This window comes from Dermochelys coriacea, chromosome 8 (genome assembly GCF_009764565.3).
Source record: "Dermochelys coriacea isolate rDerCor1 chromosome 8, rDerCor1.pri.v4, whole genome shotgun sequence".
In the NCBI taxonomy this organism is placed as follows: Eukaryota; Metazoa; Chordata; order Testudines; family Dermochelyidae; genus Dermochelys; species Dermochelys coriacea.
Genome location: NC_050075.1, coordinates 38,696,479 through 38,721,503, shown reverse-complemented (window position 1 = coordinate 38,721,503; position 25,025 = coordinate 38,696,479). Strand labels below are relative to the sequence as shown.

General features: G+C 45.3%; 1 protein-coding gene across 3 annotated transcripts in view; it reads left to right on the top strand.

Moving 5' to 3' along the window:
• Positions 1–25,025, top strand: part of DIAPH1 (diaphanous related formin 1) — a 179,950-nt gene that overhangs the window by 70,444 nt on the left and 84,481 nt on the right. For all 3 annotated transcript variants that reach the window (XM_043491159.1, XM_038412010.2, XM_043491158.1), the window contains 9 exons: positions 229–292; positions 1,267–1,406; positions 1,590–1,698; positions 1,977–2,087; positions 4,883–5,001; positions 7,387–7,503; positions 10,658–10,773; positions 21,071–21,135; positions 21,802–21,981. In XM_043491159.1, the coding sequence (XP_043347094.1) occupies positions 229–292; positions 1,267–1,406; positions 1,590–1,698; positions 1,977–2,087; positions 4,883–5,001; positions 7,387–7,503; positions 10,658–10,773; positions 21,071–21,135; positions 21,802–21,981 (1,021 nt within the window). The remainder of the gene's footprint in view (positions 1–228; positions 293–1,266; positions 1,407–1,589; positions 1,699–1,976; positions 2,088–4,882; positions 5,002–7,386; positions 7,504–10,657; positions 10,774–21,070; positions 21,136–21,801; positions 21,982–25,025) is intronic.

Below are 25,025 nucleotides of genomic sequence, written 5' to 3'. Positions count from 1 at the left end.
TTTTCCCCCAGGAGATGTAGCAGCCTTTTTCCTGTGTTTCTTTCTTTTGAATTCAGTTGTGTGTGGGGGGGTGATGGGGGTTGGAGTCTTAGTGCAGCACTGGATACCTAAGATCTTTCCTGGCCCCACCTGAGAGTTGTGGGCCTACTGTCCTTTAACTGGGGGAAGCATGATGCCATGTATCATGCTCCATGTGACTATTCATGAGCTGGCTTTCCTTCCTCACAGCTCCTATGACACCCGGAGCAAACATGAGATCATCCGATGCCTGAAGGCTTTCATGAACAACAAGGTGAGATCCCTGTCCTTACCCTAGATACATCCATATATTGCCACCTCCTCTTCCTCATATACTTTCTGCGCTGGTGGCATGGGGCCATTCCCAAAAATGGTAGGGGAGGTGGGGATGAAGGCTCCTGACTCTTCAGTAAACCCTTGCTTACGTTTCACTCACGCTTCTCACCCACTTCCTCAGACTGTGCACTTCTGCCTCCCGCCCCTCCCCACCACCTTCCTCCTGTACCACTCCTACTTCTTCTGGGCCTCCAGTATACTTTCTCTCCATCCTGCCATACTCTCTTTTTCAGATATTTGGGGACACTTTGGTACTGTGCTATCTTCAGTCTGTGTCCTCCTCTCTGCTATACCTCTGCACACCTGTGGGCACTCTGAGGACACCAATATCCCTGTCTCCTTTGCTGTTTGTTTGTACTCTACATCTCTGCCCTCTGTCCAGCCTCCCTTTCTCTGTCTTTCTCACTCATGCCCCAGGCTGTCCTACTTTTCCTTCTCATTTGCAGGCATTCTGGGACACATAGTATTAGTTTTATTAAACTCCCCTGTCCCTTTGGTTCTCTTCACCCTTCCTTTCTCACTCACATACGCTGTGACGTCTCTATCTCTCCTTTCTAGCTTCTTTGATTCCTTTCTCTCTGATACTGTTCTCACAGGGATTCTCCTTTCATTGTGCACATCCATGCACACCTGTCAAGATCCCACTAAGTACCTTTCTTCTTGCTGGCTTTGACCCTTTAGGACACCCCAACTCCTACCCCCTTGTCCTTCCTTGGTCTCCCCTCTGAAATAATAGAAGGGATGTGTGGACAGACATTGGGCAAACCTCTTGCCATCTGCACTGTTTGTGGTGAAGTTGCTTCCCTTTAGCCTTAAAGCAGTCTCAACTTTGAGCCATAAACAGTTCGCACTATGCTCCTTAGTAGGCTAGCTGAGTCAAATATACTAACTCATCCTTTCTTTCCCCTTCAGTTTGGAATCAAGACAATGCTGGAAACGGAGGAGGGGATCTTGTTGTTGGTGAGAGCTGTTGACCCCAAAGTCCCTTCCATGATGATAGATGCTGTGAAACTGCTGTCAGCTCTCTGTATCCTGCCTCAGCCCGAGGACATGTACGTGTCTATGGGATTCATTTGACCACTCATCTCTCTTGAGCTGGCTGTTATTTGCCACTCTGGAGTCCCCGATTCTCTCCCTGTCTTTGTTTTACAACGGTGACACGCATGCATACCTCTTCCCTTTCCACCCCACCCCCAATTGAGACTGCTGCTGATTCCCTCTTCGTACTGTTTCAGGCATGAGCAGGTTCTGGAGGCACTGACAGAGCGAGCAGAAGTGGACGAGGTGGAGCGATTTGGTCCCTTGTTGGATGGCCTAAAGGGCGGAACCTCCGTGGCACTGAAGGTACCTCAACCCTCAGTATATGTGGGCATTGTTCTCTGTTCTAGTGGAGGAGCAAGAGAGGATTGGTCTACTCTAGCAGTTTGACTGCTTTCTGTAGTGAGGAGGATAAGGAGGGAGGGTGTAAGATACGATCTGTTTGATATCTCCCTATTTGTAGCACTTCCCTGGTTGATGGCTACAGTGTTCTGGGCATTCTGAGCTCCTGACTAGAAGTCTTGGATGTGGGGATAGAGACCTGGCTCACTCTGATGCAGAAACTGTCTGTCTCCCTATTTTAGGTAGCCTGTATGCAGCTGATCAATGCCCTTATCATCCCTGCTGATGAGCTCGACTTCCGAGTTCACATTCGAAGTGAGCTGATGCGTTCTGGGTTGCAGCACATCCTTACGGTAAGGAGCAATCATTTCCTCCTATGGGGCGCCATCATGCTCGATGAGAGAAGCAACAGCCACCATCTCAGCAGTTGTATTAATATTGAAAGTACCTAATACTGTTAAAAGACTCTGGTAGTGACAAAGTAATATTGCTCTTCCCAATAAAAGAAAGTGGCTAGAGGCAAAAAGGCATCCTTTAAAAATTCCAAGTTAAATACTACTGAGGAAAGTAGAAAGAAGCATAAACTCTGGCAAGTCAAGTATGAAAAGTATAATTAGGCAGACTAAAAAAGAATTTGAAGAGCAACTAGCAAAATTCAAAAACTAATAGCAAAACGAACTGTCAAACAATCACTGGGCAATCGAGGTGCTAAAGGAACACTCAAGGAAGATAAGGCCATTGAGGAGAAGCTAAATGAATTCTTTCTATTATTCTTCACCGCAGAGGATGTGAGGGAGATTTCCATACCTGAGCCATTCTTTTTAGGTGAGGAACTGTTCCATATTGAGTTATCAGTAGAGGATGTTTTGGAACAAATTGGTAAATTAAACAGTAATAAGTCAACAGTAATAGATGGTATTCACCCAAGAGTTCTGAAGGAACTCAGATATGAAATTGCAGAACTCCTAAGTGTGCTATGTAATTTATCACTTAAATCAGCCTCTGTACTAGATGACTGGAGGAAAGCTAATGTGATGCCAATTTTTTTAAAAAGGCTTCAGAGGCGATCCTGGCAATTACAAGCCTAACTTAATTATCAGGCAAATTGGTTGAACTGTAGTAAAAAACAGAATTATCAGACACCTAGATAAACACTATTTGTTGGGGAAGGGTCAACACAGCTTTTGTAAAATGAAATAATGCCTCACCAATCTATTAGAATTCTTTGAGGGGATCAACAATTGTGGACAAGGGTGACCAAGTAGATATAGTGTACTTGGATTTTCAGAAAGCCTCTTGCAAGGTCCCTCACTAAAGGCTACTACGCAAAGTAAGCAGTCATGGGATAAGAGCAGGGGTTCTCAAACTGGGGGTTGGGACTCCTGAGGGGGTCGCAAGGTTATTACATGGAGGGTCAAGAGCTGTCAGTCTCCACCCCAAACCCCGCTTCACCTCCAGCATTTGTAATGGTGTTTAAATATATAAAAAAATGTTTTTAATGTATAAGAGGGGTTGCACTCAGAGGCTTGCTGTGTGAAAGGGGTCACCAGTACAAAAGTCTGAGAACCCCTGGATAAGAGGGAAGGTCCTTTCATGGATCAGTAACTGGTTAAAAGACAAGAAACAACAAAAGCAATGTCTACCCGGGATCTGTACTGGGATTAGTGCTGTTCAACATATTCAGAAATGATCTGGGAAAAGGGTTAAACAGTGAGGTGGCAAAGTTTGTAGATGATACAAAATTACTTAAGATAGTTAAGTCCATAGCAGACTGCTGAGAGTTACAAAGGAATCTCACAAAACTGGATGACTGGGCATGTGAAAATCATGCAAATTAGTACACATTGGAAAACGTAATCCAAATCATACGTACAAAATGATGGGATCTAAATTACCGGTTACCAGTCAAGAAAGAGATATTGGAGTCACTGTGGATAGTTCTCTGAAAACGTCTGCTCATTGTGCAGCGGCTGTCAAAAAAGCTAACAGAATGTTAGGAGCCATTAGGAGAAGGATAGATAAGAAGACAGTAAAATCATAATGCCAGGATGTAAATTCATTGTATGCCCACGCCTTGAATACTGCATGCAGTTCTGGTGTCCCCATCTCAGAAAAGTTATATTGGAATTGGAAAAAGTACAAAGAAGGGCCACAAAAATTATTAGGGGTATTAGAACAGCTTCCATGTGAAGAAAGATTAAAAAGTCACGGACTGTTCAGCTTGGAAAATAGATGACTAAGGGGGGATATGACAGAGGTCTATAAAATTATGAATGACGTGGGGAAAGTGAATAAGGAAATGTTATTTACTCCTTCACATAACACAAGAACCCGGGGTCACACTGAAATTAATAGGCAACAGGTTTAAAGTAAACAAAAAAGTATTTCACATAATGCACAGTCAACCTCTGGAATTCATTGCCAGGGGATGTTCTGAAGGCCAAAATTATAATGAGATTCAAAAAAGAATTAGATAAGTTCCTGCAGGGGAGAGGTCCATAAATGGCTATTAGCCAAGATGGTTAGGGATGCACCACCAGGCTCTGGGTGTCCCTAGCCTCTGACTGTCAGAAGCTGGGAGTGGACAATAAGGACAATTGATTGCCTGTTCTGTTCATTCCTCTGAAGCACCTGGTATTGGCCACGGTCAGAAGACAAGATTCTGGGCTAAATCGACCATTGGTCTGACCCAGTATGGCTGTTCTGTGTTCAAACCCTTGCTGCAGGAATGACATGGGCTGTATTGCAGCCCTGTTCTTGGTCAGTGCTTCCTCTCTCTTAGTTACTCAGCCTCCCAGGGTCAGTTGGATGGTGATCACGGTCCCTTTGCCGTTTGTGTATAGTGGCCCTGTCCAAGTGACTGTGCACTCTCCTGGAGCGTATGATGATCCTATCTTCTTGTGACTGTGAATTGATATCATCACTGGTGGGCCTCTTACCTGTGGCTCCATGCTGGCCTGGGCTCTCTTGGGGCTTCCAGCAGACTCGTTTGCACAATTATGTATGTTGGCCCCTCATTACATTCCTTTGTGCTCTAACATAGCCCTTGTTTAGCTCCCATCTGAAAAATTGTATGCTCTCAAATGACCCCACCAGAGTCTGTATAGCTTCTGATGGCCTCTCTATGATATACTCATGCTCTTGGCAGGAGCTGCGGAAGCTGGAGAATGAGGAACTGAAGGTACAGCTGAGTGTATTTGAAGAACATGGTGAGGAGGATTCTGAAGACCTCAAGAGCCGCCTTGAGGACATTCGCATTGAAATGGAATATCCTTCTGCTGCTTATTGGGCAGGGGTTGCATTTGGGGCAGGAGTATCCCCAGGAAGTTTCTTACCGCCAGTCTTTGTACCATCCCTACCTTCATGTAGGGAGAGGGACTGAGGTTGATGGTCTTTCCTCTGGTCAAGTAATGTCTGGGCCGAGCACAGCTTTCTGTCATCAGGTCACATGGGTTCCAGGGCTTGTTTGGGTCAGAACTGCCCAATACATTGTAGGATGCCTCTGATCCATCAGACAAAGTCTGAAGACATGAGTGAGCAAAGCACAGGCAGGTATGCTGATCCTCTATTAGGGATTTGGCAGTTTATTAGCAAAAAGAAGAAGACCAGACCGTGGTCATTTGGGAGGATGCAGCTTGTCTGACACTTCCAGAAACTTTAGTTTTGGATTTCTGTTCAGACTTGACTTTTTATGGACACTATTGCACACAAAACGGGAACAGACCAACTATAAATAGGTAGGCGTGGCAGAACTTGATTTTTATTTTTTTATAATTTTGATGGATAATATTGTATTTTTCAGCATTTTTTAATTTTTATCTATTTAAATTTTCACAGGTATGGGAAATTATGTGAAAGTCAGGTGGTGATAGGTGTTGAGATTCAAAAAGATTAAGCTTTATAACCATTAAAACACAAAATGTCAACAGCGAATATCAAAATGTACAAAGTAAATATCAAACTCTAATAAGTTTTCAAGCAGCATTTTTCTTTCTTTGTCTATCTGTAAATTTCTGTTATCAATGGAAATATTTTTGTCAGTTTGTGCTTATCCAGTGAAATTGATGTTTACTGACATTTATCAAAACAGATATAATCCTTCCAAAAGGTTTGGCTGTTTTGGATTTTGCCACCAGAGGGCACTTGGAACAACTGCTGCTTTGCAAAAACAAAGTAGAGTATTTTCCTTCATCAATCCAGCATGGAATGAAAACCTAGACAGAGCCATATCAAGCCTTATACTAGGGAATGTCCCCTTTTTATACAAAGGCATATATATCCCTTAGGTATAGCATCTGCCATGTGTAGCTGCACCTCTACCGTTGTATTGCTTGCAGTTTTTAGGAACAGATATGGTGGGTATTTTGTCAGGAGCCTGAACAACTTTTCCACATCCTAGAGAGAAAGATGTGAGCTCAGGAACTGGAGAAGTTATGGAAAATCCCCCCACCAGAGTTGATCTCTCTATTAGTGAGAACTTAGGCTGGAGAAATCATGCCAAATGCTGGTTGTCCAGGCCTTGTTTGGAGGGGTGAGGGCTGATTACTGATCCCTTCTTGCTAACAGGAGACTGAAACTTTCATCACTTGGAAAGTGGCACATGCCAATTTTCTTCATTAGGACTGGCTATGGTGTTAACACACAAAGAGGCACTAGAATTTTTAGTCAGCAGATTCCTGGCCACGTGCAACAGGATTGTTTGTGCTCCTCCACCTTGGGGGCTCCCCAAAATAGCAGTTTGTGTGTCTCTATGTATGTGTAGCAGCCGTGTTAGTCTGTATCTGCAAAAAGAAAAGAAGTACTTGTGGCACCTTAGAGACTAACAAATTTATTTGTTATGTATGTAGGCTCTCACTTTCCCCTCTAGTGAGCATGCCTTGTGGCCCAGAGACTAAGGGCTCCCTCCTTGTACATGGGGGTGTGAGTGGGCTGCATAATTTTGTACTGTCCTCTGTGCCTGTGATGTTGCATACACCTTTGTGCTGTTTTTCTACTAGAAAATGTTATAAAAACCAAACAAACAGAAAACCCCCACAGTGAATAAGTTGTCCTGTTCATATGTCACACCCCATGAATGATGGGGAAAAGAAATGGATTTCTAATCTTTCTTCTTCCCATCAATCCCCTCTTTTTTAAAAACACTTAGATTTGTTTAGTTTCCAGGGAAGTTAGGTTGGCTGATCTGAGGGAGAAAAAGGGACTCTTGAAGCAGAAGGAGCCAAAGGGTCATTGCATAATGGGAAAGGGGGAGACATGTGACATCCCCAAAGTGGAGACCGGGGATACAGTTTGGGGGTGCATAAGGGAGGGATACAGAGAAACTAGACACTTGCTGTCTTGTGATCGTGGAATGAATGAGCTACCAACAGCTTCCCTTTTTCTACCACCACTCCAATCAGTGACGAGAATGTCACCTAGCAAATATTGGTTGGGCTTTAGAAAGGCTCAGGGAGAAGGAATTAGAGTCCCGTTTTGGGCTAGTCTCCTGCAGTGTGTCCTCTTCCCCTTTCTGTATGAGAGGAATATGCATTGATAAAGTTTTGAGGATAGTACTTTGAAGGGCTAATGCCTTCCTCTACAGAGTGAAAGAGTAAATAGAGCACCTGGATGTTTTCCCCAGAGACCCTTCTGTTTCCTTAACCCTTTCTTCACTGATTTCAGTGAAGTCTTCCAGATTCTCCTCAACACAGTAAAGGATTCCAAAGCAGAGCCATTCTTCCTCTCCATCCTGCAGCACCTTCTGCTAATCCGCAATGATTATGAAGCCAGGTAAGGAGGGGAACTTTGTGTTGGGCCTGCTGGAAGAGATGCTGGCAGTGTGTGGGAGAAAAAGGCACTTCATTGGAAAAGAAAATCCCAGCTACACATATATAATGATGGGTTTTAAATTAGCTTTCAGAGTGGTAGCCGTGTTAGTCTGTATCAGCAAACATAACGAGAAGTCGTTGTGGCACCTTAGAGACTAACACATTTATTTGGGCATAAGCTTTTGTGGGTTAGAATCCACTTCATCAGATGCAAGGAGTGAAAATACAGGAGCAGGTAGAAATACATGAAAGGATGGGGATTGCTTTACCAAGTGTGAGGTCAGTCTAATGAGATAAATCAATTAACAACAGGATACCAATTCAGCAGGATACCAAGGGAGGAGTTTTTCCTGCTGAATTGGTATCCTGTTGTTAATTGATTTATCTCATTAGACTGACCTCACACTTGGTAAAGCAATCCCCATCCTTTCATGTATTTCTACCTGCTCCTGTATTTTCACTCCTTGCATCTGATGAAGTGGATTCTAACCCACAAAAGCTTATGCCCAAATAAATGTGTTAGTCTCTAAGGTGCCACAAGGACTCCTCATTTTTTCTAAATTAGCTGTTGCCACTCAAGAAAAAGATCTTGGAATCATCATGGATAGTTCTCTGAAAACTTCAGCTCAATGCACAGCAGCATTCAAAAAGGCTAACAATGTTAGGGACTGTTAGGAATGGGATAGCAAATAAGACAAAAAATATGATAATGCCACTATATAAATTCACAGTATGCCCACACCTTGAACGCCGTGTCCAGTTCTGGTCACTCCATTTCAAAAAAAGTATATAGTGGAACTGGAAAAGGTTCAGAGGAGGGCAACAAGGATGATCAAGGGCATGGAACATCGTCCATATGAAGAAAGACTAAAAAGATTAGAGTTGTTCATCTTAGAATAAAGATGATTAAGGAGGGATATGATGGAAAAAAATCATGAATGGTATAGAAAAAGTGAGTGGAGAAGTGTTATGTACCCTTTCCCACAACGCAAAAACCAGGGGTCACCTGATGAAATCAATAAGCAGCAACTTTAACCCTTAGAGCTAACCTTGTGCCCTGTGACAATTTGATACCAGCTAATGCAGCTTCAAGAACAGCTTGATTTTTTTTTTCCTGTTTTGAAAATGCTCTAGGTTGTATTCAATCTGGTACTTAGAGGTGGGAATGAAAAGATTATGCCATAAAGATGCAAACATCCTCTAAATTAACCTGTCTGGAGGTTCTGATTTGTCGTTAGGAGACAATGACTGGAGAGTGACAGACAAGTTAAAGTTGACTGTGTTCTATGGCTTTTGGTATCTGTTAGAAAATCCCTTGCTAGAAGACTTCTATTCTGGTATAATACCACCAAATAAATTTAAATGAGGCCCCAGCAGTGTTGCGCTGTATCTGTGTATATCCTCTACCACTGTGGTTTTCAAACTGTGGGTCGCAATCCAAGTACTGGGTCACAGCAGCTCTGGTCAGGAGCCATTAAAAGTCCTGTTGGCCATGCTGCCCAGCTAAAGCAGGCTAATTCCTATCTGTTCTGACACTGTGCTGTGCCCTGAAAGTGACCAGCAGCAGGTCCGGCTCCTAGGTGGGGGGGGGGGGCACAGGGCTCCGCGTGCGGCCCCCACCCCAAGCACCAGCTCCGCAGTTGCCAGTGGGAGCTGCGGGGGAGCCTGCAGGCGAGAACTGCGCGGAGCTGCTTGCACACCTCCACCTAGGAGCCGGACCTGCTGCTGGCCATTTCCGGGGTGCATCGCAGTCCGGGGTGCCAGGACAGGCAGGAAACCTGCCTTAGCACCGCTGCTGTACTGCTGATCGGGAGCCGCCCGAGGTAAGCCTGTGTCCCAACCCCACGCCCCAATCCCCTGCTCCAGCCCTGAGCCCCCCCCAAATCCAGAGCCCCCTCCTGCACCCCAAACCCCTCGTCCCTGGCCCCACCTGCACCCAGAACTCGGACCCCCTCCCATACCCCAACCCCCTGCCCTAGCCCTGAGCCCCCTCAAACCCGCAACCCTCATCCCTGCATCCCAACCCTCCACCCTAGCTTTGAGCCCCTCCCACACCCCAAGCCCCTCCCACACCCCAAACTCCTCATCCCCAACTCCGTTGGGTCACAGGCATCAACACTTTTCTTCAACTGGGTCTCCAGAAAAAAAAAGTTTGAAAACCACTGCTCTACAACATAGCCTTTGCTATGTGTATTTATACTGAAGGATTTGATATTGAGTGAACTTCTCTAGCTGTAGATATTCATATTTTCCAATAAATGACTCCCCCTTCCCAGCCAACAGAACTGTGGAGTCCACCTCCTTAAATAATCTGTTTTCATTAATTATTTTTAGCCTTGAGTGTGGCTGTGTTTTGGGATATCTGTGTAGTGTGTTGCAAGTAAAGAGACAGGGGATCCCCTTTCTGAATGTGATGTGATATTAATGTGGCTATCACGCCTAACTTGAAGATAATTCATTATAGATGCACAATTTAAAAAAAAAAAAGTTTAGGTTGGAAGGAAGTTTGTTAGGAGCAAATCGAAACAACCAAACTAATTGTCTCACTAACAAGCATTGTATACATTAATAATCTGTCTAGAAATTGTTTCCCAAACTCACTTTTGGGGAACAGCTCCTGTTGGTTTGGAATTAAAGTAGTCTGCTGCCAGCAGGTGGTGTTAGCTTGCCACAAGAAGGATGGAGCTCTGATACAAGAAGATAGGCTCATAATGGAGAGTAGAGAGTAGAAGGACATGAGACTAGTCCATAGAATTTCTATGGAGTGATGGAGAGGCTAATTGCCAAGGTTCGTGAGAATGACAAGGCAGATGGGAGTAAAGAAATGGACAGTTTGGAGCATAGCCCACAATGTTCTTGGTATATAATGTGATGGTGTGGTGGGTATGTAGCTCTTGATTCTTCTTTGGCAGCAGCTTGTAACAGAGGCCACGTGGCATAGCAAGATGTTTTATCTGGAGACCCAACTTGCTGAAGAGACCAAGTTTTGCTCTTCAGACATTATATTTGTTGCAGAGCCTTTGTAAACTTCTCTGTGGGGCCCCTGAGTGCGTTTTTCAGGTGTATGCCTTTATAGAGCCATGTTAACACTGTTTCCTTTTCTTCTCTTTCCATAGGTCTCAGTACTATAAGCTAATTGATGAATGCATTTCCCAGATAGTTCTGCATAAGAATGGTGCTGATCCAGACTTCAAATGCAAGCGCCTCAACATTGACATTGAGGGGCTAATAGGTAAGTCCTGAAGCTGTTCATATCATAATCAAAACGAACCCAGACTGATCTGGTTCCAGAACAACCCCATTATTTAGTCCTCAACTGCACTTTGAGCTGTTGACCAACAGAACTTCCTGCCTCTCTGTCTGTTTCTCTGGTTCTTCCTCCTTGAGAATAGGCTCTGCAATCACAACTAATATGCTCAACTGGAGCCCTTTTTCTGAGGTGACTTTTCTATTGCTTTCTGCACTGGGAGTCTGGATGTGGGCCATTCCATACCTCTTCATTTGGGGCTTGCCTTTCACCACACACCCCCTGTACTGTGCTCAGCTGGGTACCTTTCCATCAGACTAGATTAGAAGACAGATCACTTACAGCTTTCCCCCTAGGCCACCATGAGCACTTCATGCTGTGGCCAGCAGAGGGCATTGTAAGTGGAAGTAGAGCCAATGGCATGTCTCCTGGAAACTAGTACTGAGTCCATAGTGCTGTCACTTGTTGTGTCACTTAGTGAGGGAAGACTGTAAGGGGTACATTATGCTTTCTGTGAGGAAGGAGAACTTCCAGAAAAAACTGTTCTTTGAGTGGTTGCAGACATGTATTCCACACAGGAGTGGATACGCAGTGCATCAAAGCAAGATAACATTGTTTAGCAGTTCGCATCAGGGTGGTGCTCGCATCATCTGGGTGCTTGCCTCCATAGACCCTCTCATGGATATTTAACTGTGGTGCTGCCCTGACCCCACTCAGTTCTTTCTCACTGCCCACAGCTTGAATTGGAGCATTCTGGGTGGTATTTACCTCACTCTTTTGCCACACGAAGGACAGTGTTTGAAACCTGGTGAAGACATTGCACCAGGCAACAACAAACTATTAAAATACCCAACTAACTAATCTGACACTAAGGTGGTGGTACTACTACTACTACTATTCAGAGTTTCTCTCTGGATTTTTTTTGTATGTATGTAGTGTGACAGGGTCTACAGGAGTCTACAGCGTCTACAGATGGCTACAGGAGAGTGTTTGTTTGTTTTTTTTTTTTTTTTTAAACAAGTCACTTTATTGGATGTAAGGTGTTACAAACACAAAGAAATAAAGGTGTGATTTTTTGCGTACAGAATGACTTTATCCAACAGTAGATGCATGCACTGCTGGGCAGCAAGCTAGGAGACCTACTGAAACCCATGGGTGACCTATGCTGAGGCTTTAGTTCTCACTACTCTGCCATCCCATATTTGGATGCCCCCATCTTGTGCAGGTTGGTCACATGCTCACCCAGTTCTTTGATGGACTTCATCTGCTCATCCGGGTAGTGGGTTTCAATGAGAAGGCAGATATATTAGCCCCAGGTTAAGTAGGTCCCTTTTCCCTGGGTAAAGTAACAGGGAAGGTTCCAGAACAATCAGGAACTTTCTGGAAACAATTAAGGCAGACTGGCTGCAGGTGTTCTAATCAGCCTATCAAGAAGCTGCTAAAATCAATTAAGACAGGCAGGCTAATCAGGGCACCTGGGTTTAAAAAGGAGCTCACTTCAGTTTGTGGTGTGCGTGCGAGGAGCTGGGAGCAAGAGGCGCAAGAAGCTGAGAGTGAGAAGGCGTATTACTGGAAGACAGAGAAGTACAAGCGTTATCAGACATCAGGAGGAAGGTCCTGTGGTGAGAATAAAGAAGGTGTTGGGAGGAGGCCATGGGGAAGTAGCCCAGGGAGTTGTAGCTGTCACACATCTGTTACAGGAGCCACTGTAGACAGCTGCAATCCACAGGGCCCTGGGCTGGAACCTGGAGTAGAGGATGGGCCCGGGTTCCCCACATCCCTCCATCCCCCCAACTCCCTACTTGATACCAGAGGAATTGACCTAGACTGTGGGTTCCACCAGAGGGGAAGGTCTCTAGCCTGTTTCCCGATCCACTAGGTGGATCAGCAGAGACTGCGGGCATTGTTCTTCTTTCTTTTCCCCATGCTGGCCAGTGATGAGGCTAACTGAGTGAACGGCAGATTTGAGCCACGAAAGTGACCAAACTGAGGGCTGCCTTGAACCTCTGAGGTGAGCAAATCCGCCAATAAGCGGATTCATCTTCTTAGAAGAACATGAAGAAGGAAGCAAGGATTCCTTGAGTACGCAGGGAAGAGCAGGCTGTCTGTTTGGTCTCGGGAACCATATTATTGACAACAGTACCGTCAGTAGGCTGCTGTTGAGTCTGGTACCGACACATCAATATCAGCATTGAGCATGTCAACACCACAGGCTTATCAAGCAGCTGCAGGTTTACTCTGCCTCTTTGTGCTGGACTTGCCTGTTGTACAGGAGTCTTCAGCTGGGGTGGAGTCTTCTGCAATCCTGAGACCGTCTGTTTGATTGCCTCAGAATACAAGCTGTTGCAGGTGTCCTCTCTGGCACCACTTAAAAAACAGACTCTGGAGACAAGATCACTCTCCCTGATGTATCCATTTTTGGTGCTGATACTATCTTCGGCCTTGGAGACAATGTCCGCTTCTACAGGCTGTAGTTATGGGTGTGGCACTGGTTTCTGGTTTGGTACCAGCTTCTCTTCCAATACAAAGTGTTAATGCTGCCTCAGAGACAGTGCTAGTACTCAAAGCACTGACTTCTCTGTCTCCTTTGGTAACAATGCAACCTACATACTGGGCTTCCAGTGAGTCATGGTGTGTGATGGCTCCACCGATGTGGCTCCTCTTTTCTCTTTGGAGGGTCCTCATGTTCAAGTTCAATGTCATCTTCCACTTCTCCTTCATCCAGGCATCAGATTTGAAAATCTTCACGACCTCCATGGGGTCACCATCAGTACTGGGATCGGTACTGTTCTCTTGGCCAAGACCCTTATCTTTACTTAGTTCTTACTGGCCACTAATGCCCTATATAGTTCCTCAGTGGCATTCATGCAACCCTTGGGATACCCCCTTGATCTTCAGGGTCTCAGTCCTCGGTTCATTCCAGGGCACAGTTAACAAACCCTCTTGCTGTCTCATCTCCTGACCCAATTAGCTAGAGATGCATACTGGGATTGCTCCCCGTGAGCTGAGTCAGTCTGAGCCTTCATTGCAGGAGCAAGCAGGGTCACAGCAGGTCCCATTGGACCTGCTTCCTCCTCCATCTTCTTCACAGGACGATTCTACTATACCAGATTCCTCTTCTCCTGTCTGAGGACTTTAAATCATATCAGGATCTCCTGAGGCAAATGGCTACAGCCTTGGGCATTCAGGCACAGTTTGTGCAGGAGAATACCTATCAGTTGGTAAATGTTCTCTGGTCTTCAGCTCCAGGCAGGGTAGCTCTCCCTATAAATGAAGTGCTTTTTGGAAGCTGCAAAGACTTTGGGGCATACCCTAGCTTCTTTACTTCCCACAACAGAGTACTGATAAGTGGTATTATGGCCTTATGCAGGGTTTCAAGTGCTTGTACTTGCATCCAGCACCTAACAGTCTTTGTTATAATGGCAGCAAATGAGAGGTTGCAATGGGAGATTTAAGACAACCCCTAAATACAAAGAGTCTAAAAGGTTACATTTAATGAGAAGAAAAAAATATTCAACCTCTTCTTTACAATCTGCACCACTGCTGTCAAAATGTGGTTTTGTAAATTGGGAGGCTACATCCAAATCTGTGGCTAAATTACCAGAATCCTTCAGGAAAGAGTTTAAGGCTTTCATTGTGGAGGGTCATCTAGTGGCAAAGCTGTTACTACGATCAGCAGTGGATGTGTGGAATTATGGCCAGATGTGATTGCAAAGCCACTGGCTATTATAATGAGAGATCTGGACCTGTGGATATGGGGAAAGCGGTGGATGTGATATATTTTGACTTTAGCACAGCTTTTGATACGGTCTCCCACAGTATTCCTGCCAGCAAGTTAAAGAAATATGGATTGGATGAATGGACTATAAGATGGACAGAAAGCTGGCTAGATCGTCAGGCTTAACGGGTAGTGATCAAAGGCTCGATGTCTAGTTGGCAGCTGGTATCAAGTGGAGTGCCCCAGGGGTCAGTCCTGAGGCCAATTTTGTTCAACATCTTTATTAATGATCTGGATGATGGGATGAATTGCACCCTCAGCAAGTTCGTGGCTGTGGAGAGAGGTAGGTATGCTGGAGGGTAGGGATAGGGTCCAGAGTGACCTAGACAAATTGTAGGATTGGGCCAAAAGAAATCTGATGAGGTTCAACAAGGATAAGTGCAGAGTTCTGCACTTAGGATGGAAGAATCCCGTGTACTGCTACAGGCTGGGGACTGACTGGCTAAGCGGCAGTTCTGCAGAAAAGGACCTGGGGATTACAGTGGACGAGAAGCTGGATATGAGTCAACAGTGTGCCCTTGTTGCCAAGAAGACTAACGGTATATTGGGCTGCATTAGTATGAGCATTGCCAGCAGATCGAGGGAAGTGATTATTCCCCTCTCTTCGGCACTGGTGAGGCCACATCTGGAGTACTGCGTCCAGTGGAGGGCAATGAAAATGACTAGGGGTCTGGGGCACATGACTTATGAGGATAGGCTGAGGGACCTGGGGTTATTTAGTCTGCAGAAGACAAGAGTGAAGGGGGATTTGATAGCAGCCTTAAACTACCCAAAGGGGGGGGGGGGGTTCCAAAGAGGATGGAGCTCGGCTGTTTTGAGTGGTGGCAGATGACAGAACAAGGAGCAATGGTCTAAAGTTGTAGCGGGGGAGGTCTATGTTGGATATTAGGAAAAATTATTTCACTAGGAGGGTGGTGAAGCACTGGAATGGGTTACCTCAGGAGGTGGTGTCATACCTGGATCTCTGTAAGAGTAAATAACCTTCCACCTAATTAACCATGCAGCACATAGGGGAAACTGAGACAACCACAATGTTTCTTCAAAATATTATGAAAAATTCCCACTCCATCCCAGCTAGTGAGGGACAAAGCTGAAGAACAAGTCCTCCATGACGAGTTCACATTGGATCTCTTCGATTGACTGGGGCTGATTTTGAACAAGGCAAAGCCAGCATGAATTCCAGCACAAAAAATAGAGTTGATTTTGGGCCCTAATAGACTCATGAGTTCAAGGGCCTTTCTCCTGCAAACAATTTGCTGCCTGTGTCTTTCCCTCTAATCTCACCTTTCAACTATGATCTGTGAATGTCTGATCTTACTAGGCCATATGGCAGCATGCAGTTATGTAGTCCAGCATGCGAGATTGTGCCTTCATTCTGTTCAGTTGTGGTTGAAGTTGGTCTGTTGCTCAACTTGTCAGTCATTGGACAGGCTTGTCCAAATGCCACCAGTAATCTTGGCGTCTCTACAGTGGTGGACAGATCAGAGAAATGTATGTGAAGGTGTTCCTTTTGCCTGCCCTCCACAAGCCAGGATGATAGTCACCAATGGCTGCAAAACAGGTTGGAGGACAGATCTCAGGACATCAAAAATTTAGGGTTTGTGGACAAAACAGAAAACTTTCCTGTCCTGGAGCTTCGATTGATTTACAATACATGCTGGGCCTTCTGGGCTCAGGTGAACGGCTCAGTGGTTCACATATTTACCAACAATACCACCACAATGTATTATGTGAACAAGCAGAGAGGAGCCCATTTGAATCAGCTCTGCAAGGAAGCAATAAAAGTAAGGCACTTTTGCATCCAGGAAGACATTCCCACAGCCACATGCTTATAAGGTGCTCAGAATCAGTTGGCCGAACACCTAAGCAGGAGTTTCTTCCAAAGGCATGAGTGGTTCATGAAGAGCAGCATGCTGAGGTCCATTTTCAAAGACTGGGGCATTGCAACGATTGATCTGGTCACAAAAGACCACAGGAAATGTTGTTGTTGTTGTTGTTTTTGTTTTTGTTCTCAAGCCAGTCTCAGTCTGTGCTTATTAACTGACTATGTAAATTGGGGATTGGCCCTGATGTATACAATTATTCTGATCCCACTCATCCCTCAGGTGATTCTCAAACTGAAGTTGGACAACAGGAAATGCAATTCATTTTGCTCTCAAGATGGTCTTAGCCTTCATTAATTAGGATTCATTAACTGACTTTCATAGTCTGTTCAACCTCCTAGATCTCTTCACCTCATTCCCAACCCACTGACACAACACCACCATGAACAGATATCTGCACTTCACCATGTGGATGCTGCATGGTTAGATGAGAGAGAAGAACAGTGAGTCCTGTTTAATAGTAGAAAATCTTCTATTAGGTCTACCTATTTGGCTAAGAGGAAACATTTTTTGGTTTGATCATTGGCTTAGGGCATTTGGCCAATGCCAACATGTATTCCAGAGATTTTGGATTACTTGTTACCTCTTAAATCCTCAGGTCAGTTGCTCAGCTCACTGGGGGTCCACTTAGCGGCAATCTCAATGTTTCATCCTCCAATCTCTGAATTTTCCAACTCCATGTTGACTGGTTTGTGAAAGGTGCTGTCCACCTCCTTCTGCCTGTTAAAAGAATCGATTCCCTTGTGGGATCTCAGTACTCTACTAGCTGCTCTCATGAGTCTTCTGTTTGAGCCATCTAGCCACTTGCTCTGTAATTTCTTTGCCAAAAGACAGCTTTCTTGTTGCTAAAACTCCCATGAGGAGAATTAGTGATCTGCAGGCTGAATGGCGGAGCCTCTGTTTACTTAGTTTCTCAATGGCAAGGTGGCCTTGAGGCCACACCCTAAGTTTTTGCTTGAAGTGATGTCTCAATTTCACCTTAATCAAACAATATGCTTGCGGTATTTTTTCCTAAGACTCATTCAAATGCAGAAGAACAGTGTCTTCATTCCTTGGATGTGGCCTTCTGTCTGGAAGGGGGGACTAGACTGTTTCGGGTATCACCTTGACTTTGTGTCTCCTGTGCAGTTTCTAGAAGGATTACTTCCTGTATTATGACAGCATGTGGGGTAGCTCAGGCCACGTCTCCACAGAGACTAGTGGCTCATTCAAGGATCCAGGTGACTTCAGTCATGTTTCTCAGTAATGTTTTTGTATTGGACAATTGCAGGGCCGCCCCCTGATTTTCCATATATATTTTGACCAAACATAGAATCATAGGACTGGAAGGGACCTCGAGAGGGCATCTAGTCCAGTGCCCTGCACTCATGGCAGGACTAAGTATTATCTAGACCATCCCTGACAGGTGTTTGTCTAACCTGCTCTTAAAAATCTCCAATGATGGAGATTCCACAACCTCCCTCGGCAATTTATTCCAGTGCTTCACCAGCCTGACAGGAAGTTTTTCCTAATATCCAACCTAAACTGCCCTTGCTGTAATTTAAGCCCATTGCCTCTTGTCCTATCCTCAGAGGTTAAGGAGAACAATTTTTCTCCCTCCTCCTTATGACAGCCTTTTATGAACGTGAAAACTGTTATCTTGTCCCCTCTGAGTCGTCTCTTCTCCAGACTAAACAAACCCAATTTTTTCAATCTTCCCTCATAAAGTCATGTTTTCCAGACTTTTAATCATTTTTGTTGTTCTTCTCTGGACTTTCTCCAGTTTGTCCACATCTTTCCTGAAATGTGGCAATCTGAACTGGACATAATACTCCAGTTGAGGCCTAATCGACGCAGAGTAGAGCTGTCAAGGTTCCTTCTCCACTTTGAACTCTAGAGTACAGATGTGGGGACCTGCATGAAAGACCCCCTAAGCTTATTCTTAGCAGCTTAGGTTAAGAACTTCCCCAAGGTACAAACTTTTCCTTGTCCCTGAACAGTGTGCTGCCACCACCAAGCGTTTTAAACAAAGAACAGGGAAAGAGACCACTTGGAGACATCTTCCCTAAAAATATCCCCCCTAAGCCCTACACCCCCTTTCTTGGGGAAGGCTTGATGATAATATCCTCACCAATTGGTACAGGTGAACACAGACCAAAACCCTTGGATCTTAAGAAAAATGAAAAATCAATCAGGTTCTTAAAAGAATTTTATTTAAAGAAAAGGTAAAAGAATCACCTCTGTAAAATCAGGATGGTAAATACTTTACAGGGTAATCCGATTCAAACATAGAGAATCCCTCTAGGCAAAACCTTAGATTACAAAAAGACACAAAAACAGGAATACACACTCCCTCCAGCACAGCTTATTTTACAAGCCATTAAACAAAAGAAAATCTAGTGCATTTACTAGCTAGATTACTTATTAATTTTACAGGAGTTGGAAGGCTTGCATTCCTGATCTGTTCCAGGCAAAAGCATTGCACTGACAGCCCAAACCCTTTGTTCCCCCCACTCCACATTTGAAAGAATCTTGTCCCTTCATTGGCCATTTTGGGGTAGGTGCCAGCGGGGCTACCTTAGCTTCTTAACCCTTTACAGGTGAAAGGATTTTGCCTCTGGCCAGGAGGGATTTTATAGCACTGTCTACAGAAAGGTGGTTACCCTTTCCTTTATATTTATGACAAGAGTAGAAGAATTACTTCTTGTGTCTTGCTTACAACGCTCCTGTTAATGCATCCTAGAATGATGTTTGCTTTCTTTGCTACAGTGTTACACTGTTGACTCATATTTAGCCTGTCATCCACTATCACCCCCAGATCCCTTTCTGCATTACTCCTTTCTAGGCAGTTATTTGCCATTTTATGTGTGTGCAACTGATTGTTCCTTCCTACGTTGAGTACTTTGCATTTGTCCTTATTGAATTTCATCCTATTTACTTCAGACCATTTCTCCAGTTTGTCCAGATCATTATGAATTTGAATCCTATCCTCTAAAGCACTTGCAGCCCCTCCCAGCTTGGTATCGTCCACAGACTGTATAAGTGTGCTTTCTGTGCCATTATTTAAGTCATTGATGAAGATATGGAACAGAACCGGAACCAGTACTGATCCCTGTGGGACCTCACTTCTAGCTTGACTGTGAATCCCACTGATAACTATTCTCTATGCTATTACAAGTGTGTCTAGATCAGGGGTCTCAAACTCAATTTACCTTAGGGCCAGTGGCAGTCCTCAAATCCTCCCAGCGCGCCAATAATGTCACTCATGCCACCCAGAACCCGCTCCCCAAATCTCCGCCCCCCCCACCTGCCTAAGGCTCTGGGAGGGAGTTTGGGTGGGGGAGGAGGTCTGGGGTAGGGGATTGGGGTGAAGGCTCTGGGAGCAAGTTTGGGTGCAGAAGGGGTGAGTGGTTGGGCTCTGGGAGGGAGTTTGGGTGGGAGAGGGGGTCTGGGGTGCAGGCTTGGGTGGGGTAGGAGGTGGAAGTGCAGGAGGAGGGGGGGAGGGGGTGCAGGCTCAGGGAGGTAGTTTGGGGGCTGGAGTGTGTGGGGAAGGAGTGCAGGTTCTGGGAAGGAGTTTGGGGATGGGAGGGAGTGGGACTGCAGGCTCTGGGAAGGGGGCGGGGAGTGTGGCGTTTATCTGGGGCTCCAAGGCAGGGCAGCACCCCTGTGGCCAATGGGAAGCTGCGGGGGCGGTGCCTGGGGGCAGCGTGCGGAGGCATAGCCCCTCCCCACCCAGGGTTGCAGGGAGGGGCTGGCAGACATGTGGAGTAAGCAGGCAGATGCTGCTCAGCTCTGCTGCGCTGCCGGTGCCCTGGGTCATTGTAAATTGCCTGGAGCGGCAGTGTCCGGGGGCAGCAGATGAGGCCAAGGGAGAAACCCAGCCCCAAAACAGCTGGAGTCCCGTGAGCCACATTGGGGAGGTTCGTGTGCCGCGAGTTTGAGAACCCTGGTCTAGATTGACTTAGACTTTGGAAGGGCTGTTCTGCAGTTGTTATTTAAGTGGACACCGAGCCCCATCTCCATTGTTTACTGCTTAAGAATCACCTGAATGGAATACATGTCTGCAACCACTCAAAGAGGGGGAAAAAATAGTTACTGCCTGTACTGTAACTGTTTGAGGTATCAGTACAGATGTGTATTCCCACCCTCTGACCCTTCTGTGTCAGTCTCTCCATCTGAGAGTCTGGTGCAAAGGAATTGAGGGAGGTCATGGTGGGACCACCTTTAAATAACCATGGGAGGGGCTCCAAGGGCCAGAGGGTGCAAGTGCCACCCTGATAGGTACTGTTAAAGAAAGCTATTTGGGTGCACACACTTGAGTGGAATACATGTCTGCACCCACATCTTGAAGAACAACAGTTACAGCACAGGTAGATAACTGGTTTTTGTTTTATGTGCCTGACTGAGTAAAAAGAAAGGTCTGTCTTCAGCAGAGGGTGCTGTACAGATTGTGTTGCAAGGGTGTGAGTGGTAAGCTCCATCCAGGACAAGTATTGCACTGGGGAAAGTGGTATTGGGGGTCGGAGGACTGTCTCTAGCAGGGGTATGTAAGGGTTATGTGCCTTGTGGGGGAAGGGGAGAAGGAATAATTTTGGACACTATTGTGTGCCTAATTTTGTTTTCCCTTTTTTCCCTTTTTTAGATAACTTGATTGATCAAACAAAGGTGGAGAAAAGTGAGGCCAAAGCAGTGGAGCTGGAGAAAAAGGTGTTTGGCTAGGGATGGGAGGCGATGGTGTATGGTATAGGCCTCTGAGCACTGTGATTAGAGATTGGGCTGCAGGTGGCATCAGATAGTGCCTTCCATTAGTTCCATGCAGCAGAGCTGTGGTTAATAGCCACTCAGCTCTGCATTTGACCTTTATCTCTGGGGAAGAGCCACATGTTTACTTTTTAATTTAAAAAAGGATGTAGTTTTCACATTGAGGGGAGATAGTGTTCAGGGCTGTGCTGCTGGGTATGTGCGCCCATACTCTTCTCACTCTCAATCAGGACCTGCAGATGACTGTCAATTGAAGCTGTGACTGGATGTAATTAAAAGGTTCACCTCTTGTCATGGCCATGAAAACAGCTGCCTTCAGATAGTGCCAAGAATTTGTAATGCATTTTCTCTATGTGAAGAGTTTATTTGTGTGCATTTCAGGGTAAATATGGACTCCTTCACTTGGAGAGTCTGTGCCAGGGCCTGTGACTTCTTTCCTATTCTCCTTGGCCTTTCGGATTGCGCAATAGAATAAATCCTATCCCCTTGCAATGTGAGGAATGTCTGTGTGTTGGGGGTGGTTCTGGACTTTGAGAAGACTGAAGGAAAGCAAGAGGAAGTAATTGTTTTATGCACATCATCTCCTAAACCATAATGCACGTTGTTCCTCAGCTGGACTCAGAACTGACCGCACGGCATGAGCTTCAGGTTGAAATGAAGAAGGTGGAAAGTGACTTTGAACAGAAACTCCTGGATTTAGATGCAGAGAAGCAGTTCCTGGACAAGGAGAAACAACAAATTACCCTAGAGAAGCAGAGTCTGGAAAGCGAAGTCTCCAAGAAGAACAATCAGGTAATGGTCAAGCTGGGATCTGGGCTGGGGGTATGGACTACAGTACCTTGGAGAACATTGCCATCTTGCTAAACAGCCTGCAGCACTCTGGAGATTTCTGTCTTTCAGCTGGGCAGAGGAAACATTCCGGCTGTCATATGCGGGGCGGGAAAGTGGGGAATTGTCATGGATCCACAGGATGTGAGCTACTTCCCAGCTTTTGAACTGTCCCTAGGACAAACCTCTTCTGTGTAGCATACCCCCAAGGGGTTTCACTCTTCCTTCAGAGTAGGCCACATGGCCTTAACAGCCCCAAGATTCAACCTCTGGGCTCTAGCACTCCTGCTTTACATAGTGAGCTCTGCTCAGCGAGTCCGGTTGAGAGAGTCTCCTAGTCAGAGACTTGTACACGCTTCAGGGACCAATTCGCCTCAGCAAGTATTTGCAGGGACACTTGGCAGCCTTTTCAAAACAGAGTAGGTTTTATTAGTCAACTGGAACACAGCACTGGAAGTTCTTAGGTTAGCATAGAGAAATAAACGTTAAGATGTGGTCCATCTGGCCAAGCCAGAGCAATCAGCTAGCCAATCTGCTATGGACTCCATTCCAGTCGATCTCTTTCTTTCTGTCCATCCCTGGTGAGAGCAGCTGAGCTGCTCCAAAAATCCGACTCTTCTCCCCTTCCTGTCAGCTCTCAGTCCTTTGTTCAGGCAGAGCCACGCTGTATTCATATTCCCCTCCTGACAAAGCTTGTATCCGTTAAGTGTTCAGATTTGGCACTTCCATTCTTCCATTGTCTCTCTGATTTGGTTCGGTTTTAACCAGTGCTTTAATGACCCATTCATTCCACCCAGACAGCTGGTGGCATACACACCTCATGTGTCCTGCACTGCTCCGAGAGCAGACTTAATTTACCCTTTTGCCCCATGGCATAGCAATGCAAAGTACAAAGGGAAAGTGAGGCACATATAGTCTTCCTAAAATATTACAGAAAATTCCACTCCTTTTAAAAAAAAAAAAAAAAAAAAAAAAAAAAAAGCGGCAGGAGTAAAAATAATGCAGGCAGAAGTTTAGCAGCAGGGTGGGGCTATCCAGTTTATTGCACTGAATGCAGGATGTATGATTACCTGCCTTCTGGGCAGGTGGCATATGTGTGCACTTGATGCAAGCAGCCCATGGTCCTCAGAGACCACCTCTTGAGACCAGAGTGGGTGAACTGGAGGAGCTAACGGAGACAGAGGTGTACGTAGATGAGACTTTCCAGGACACAGTAGAGTGGTTGCACCCCCGTCTGACAAACTCTGCACTGTTGAGGAGGATGAAAGTCTTGGGGAAGGAGAACAGTAAACTGGAGCGGAGGGAAACAATCCCATAGTTGGGACCCTCCTTTCAGATGATGATGTCGTAGCCTCTCGCATTGAGGATACCTCTCTGGGAGAGGGAACCCCAACTATTAGGAAGAGACAGGACATAGCAATGGGTGATTCGATCATTACAAATATAGATAGTTGGGTTTGTAATGACTGGGAGAACCACATGGTGAATTGCCTGCCTGGTGTGAAGGTTGCAGATTTCTTGAGACATCTAGACAGTTTATATGCCAGTGCTGGGGAGGAGCTGGTGGTCAGGTGACAGTGACATAGGGAAAAGTAGGAAAGAGGTCCTGGTGAACCAATTTAGGCTGCTAAGTAAATGATTAAAGTCCAGGACCTCCAGTTGCATTCTCTGCCCTTGTTGCCAAGAAGGCTAACGGCATTTTGGGCTGTATAAGTAGGGGTATTGCCAGCAGATCAAGGGACATGATCGTTCCCCTCTATTCGACATTGGTGAGGCCTCATCTGGAGTACTATGTCCAGTTTTGGGCCCCACACTACAAGAAGGATGTGGAAAAACTGGAAAACATCAAGAGGAGGGCAACAAAAATAATTAGGGGACTGGAACACGTGACTTATGAGGAGAGGCTGAGGGCACTGGGATTGTTTAGTCTGCAGAAGAGAAGTGTGAGGGGGGATTTGATAGCTGCTTTCAACTATCTGAAAGGGGATTCCAAAGAGGATGGATCTAGACTGTTCTCAGTGGTAGCAGATGACAGAACAAGGAGTAATGGTCTCAATTTGCAGTGTGGGAGGTTTAGGTTGGATATTAGGAAAAAGTTTTTCATGAGGAGGGTGGTGAGGCACTGGAATGTGTTTCCTAGGGAAGTGGTGGAATCTCCTTCTTTTGAGGTTTTTAAGGTCAAGCTTGACAAAGCCCTGGCTGGGATGATTTAGTTGGGGATTGGCCCTGCTTTGAGCAGGGGGTTGGACTAGATGACCTCCTGAGGTCCCTTCCAACCCTGATATTCTATGATTCTAAGGCAGACAACTAAATAGTAACAAATTTTGTAAGTGCTTGTGTACAAAGGCTAAAGTTTAAATACTAAAATGGGTGAACTGGTATTAAATGAGGATATTGGTATAATAGGCATTACAGAAACTTGGTGGAATGATGATAATCAATGGGACACAGTAATACCAGGGTACAAAATAGAGGAATGACAGAGTAGGTCAGGCTTATGGGGAGTAGCACTATAAGTGGGGAAAAAAAGCCGAATCAAATATAGTAAAAAAATTTTAAATGAAACAAATGGTACCGTAGAATCTCTATGGACAGAAATTCTATGCTTCAATAATAAGAGTACAGCAGTAGGAATATACTACTAGCCACCTGTCCCTGATGGTGATTGTGGAATACTCTGGGAGATTAGAGAGGCTCCAAAAATAGAAAACTCAGTAATAATGGGAGATTTCTGCTATCCCCATATTAACTGTGTATATGTCACCTCAGGATGGGATACAGAGATAAAATTTCTAGACACGATTCGTGACTGCTTCTTGGAATAGTCCTGGAACCCAAAAAGGGAGAAGCAATTCTTGATTTAGTCTTAAGTGGAGCACAGGATCTGGTCCAAGAGATGAATGTAGCTGAACCACTTGGCAATAACAACCATAATGTAATTAAATTTAACATCCTTTGGGTAGGATGCCAAAGAAGCCCATTGCAATAGCGTTTAACGTCAAAAAGGG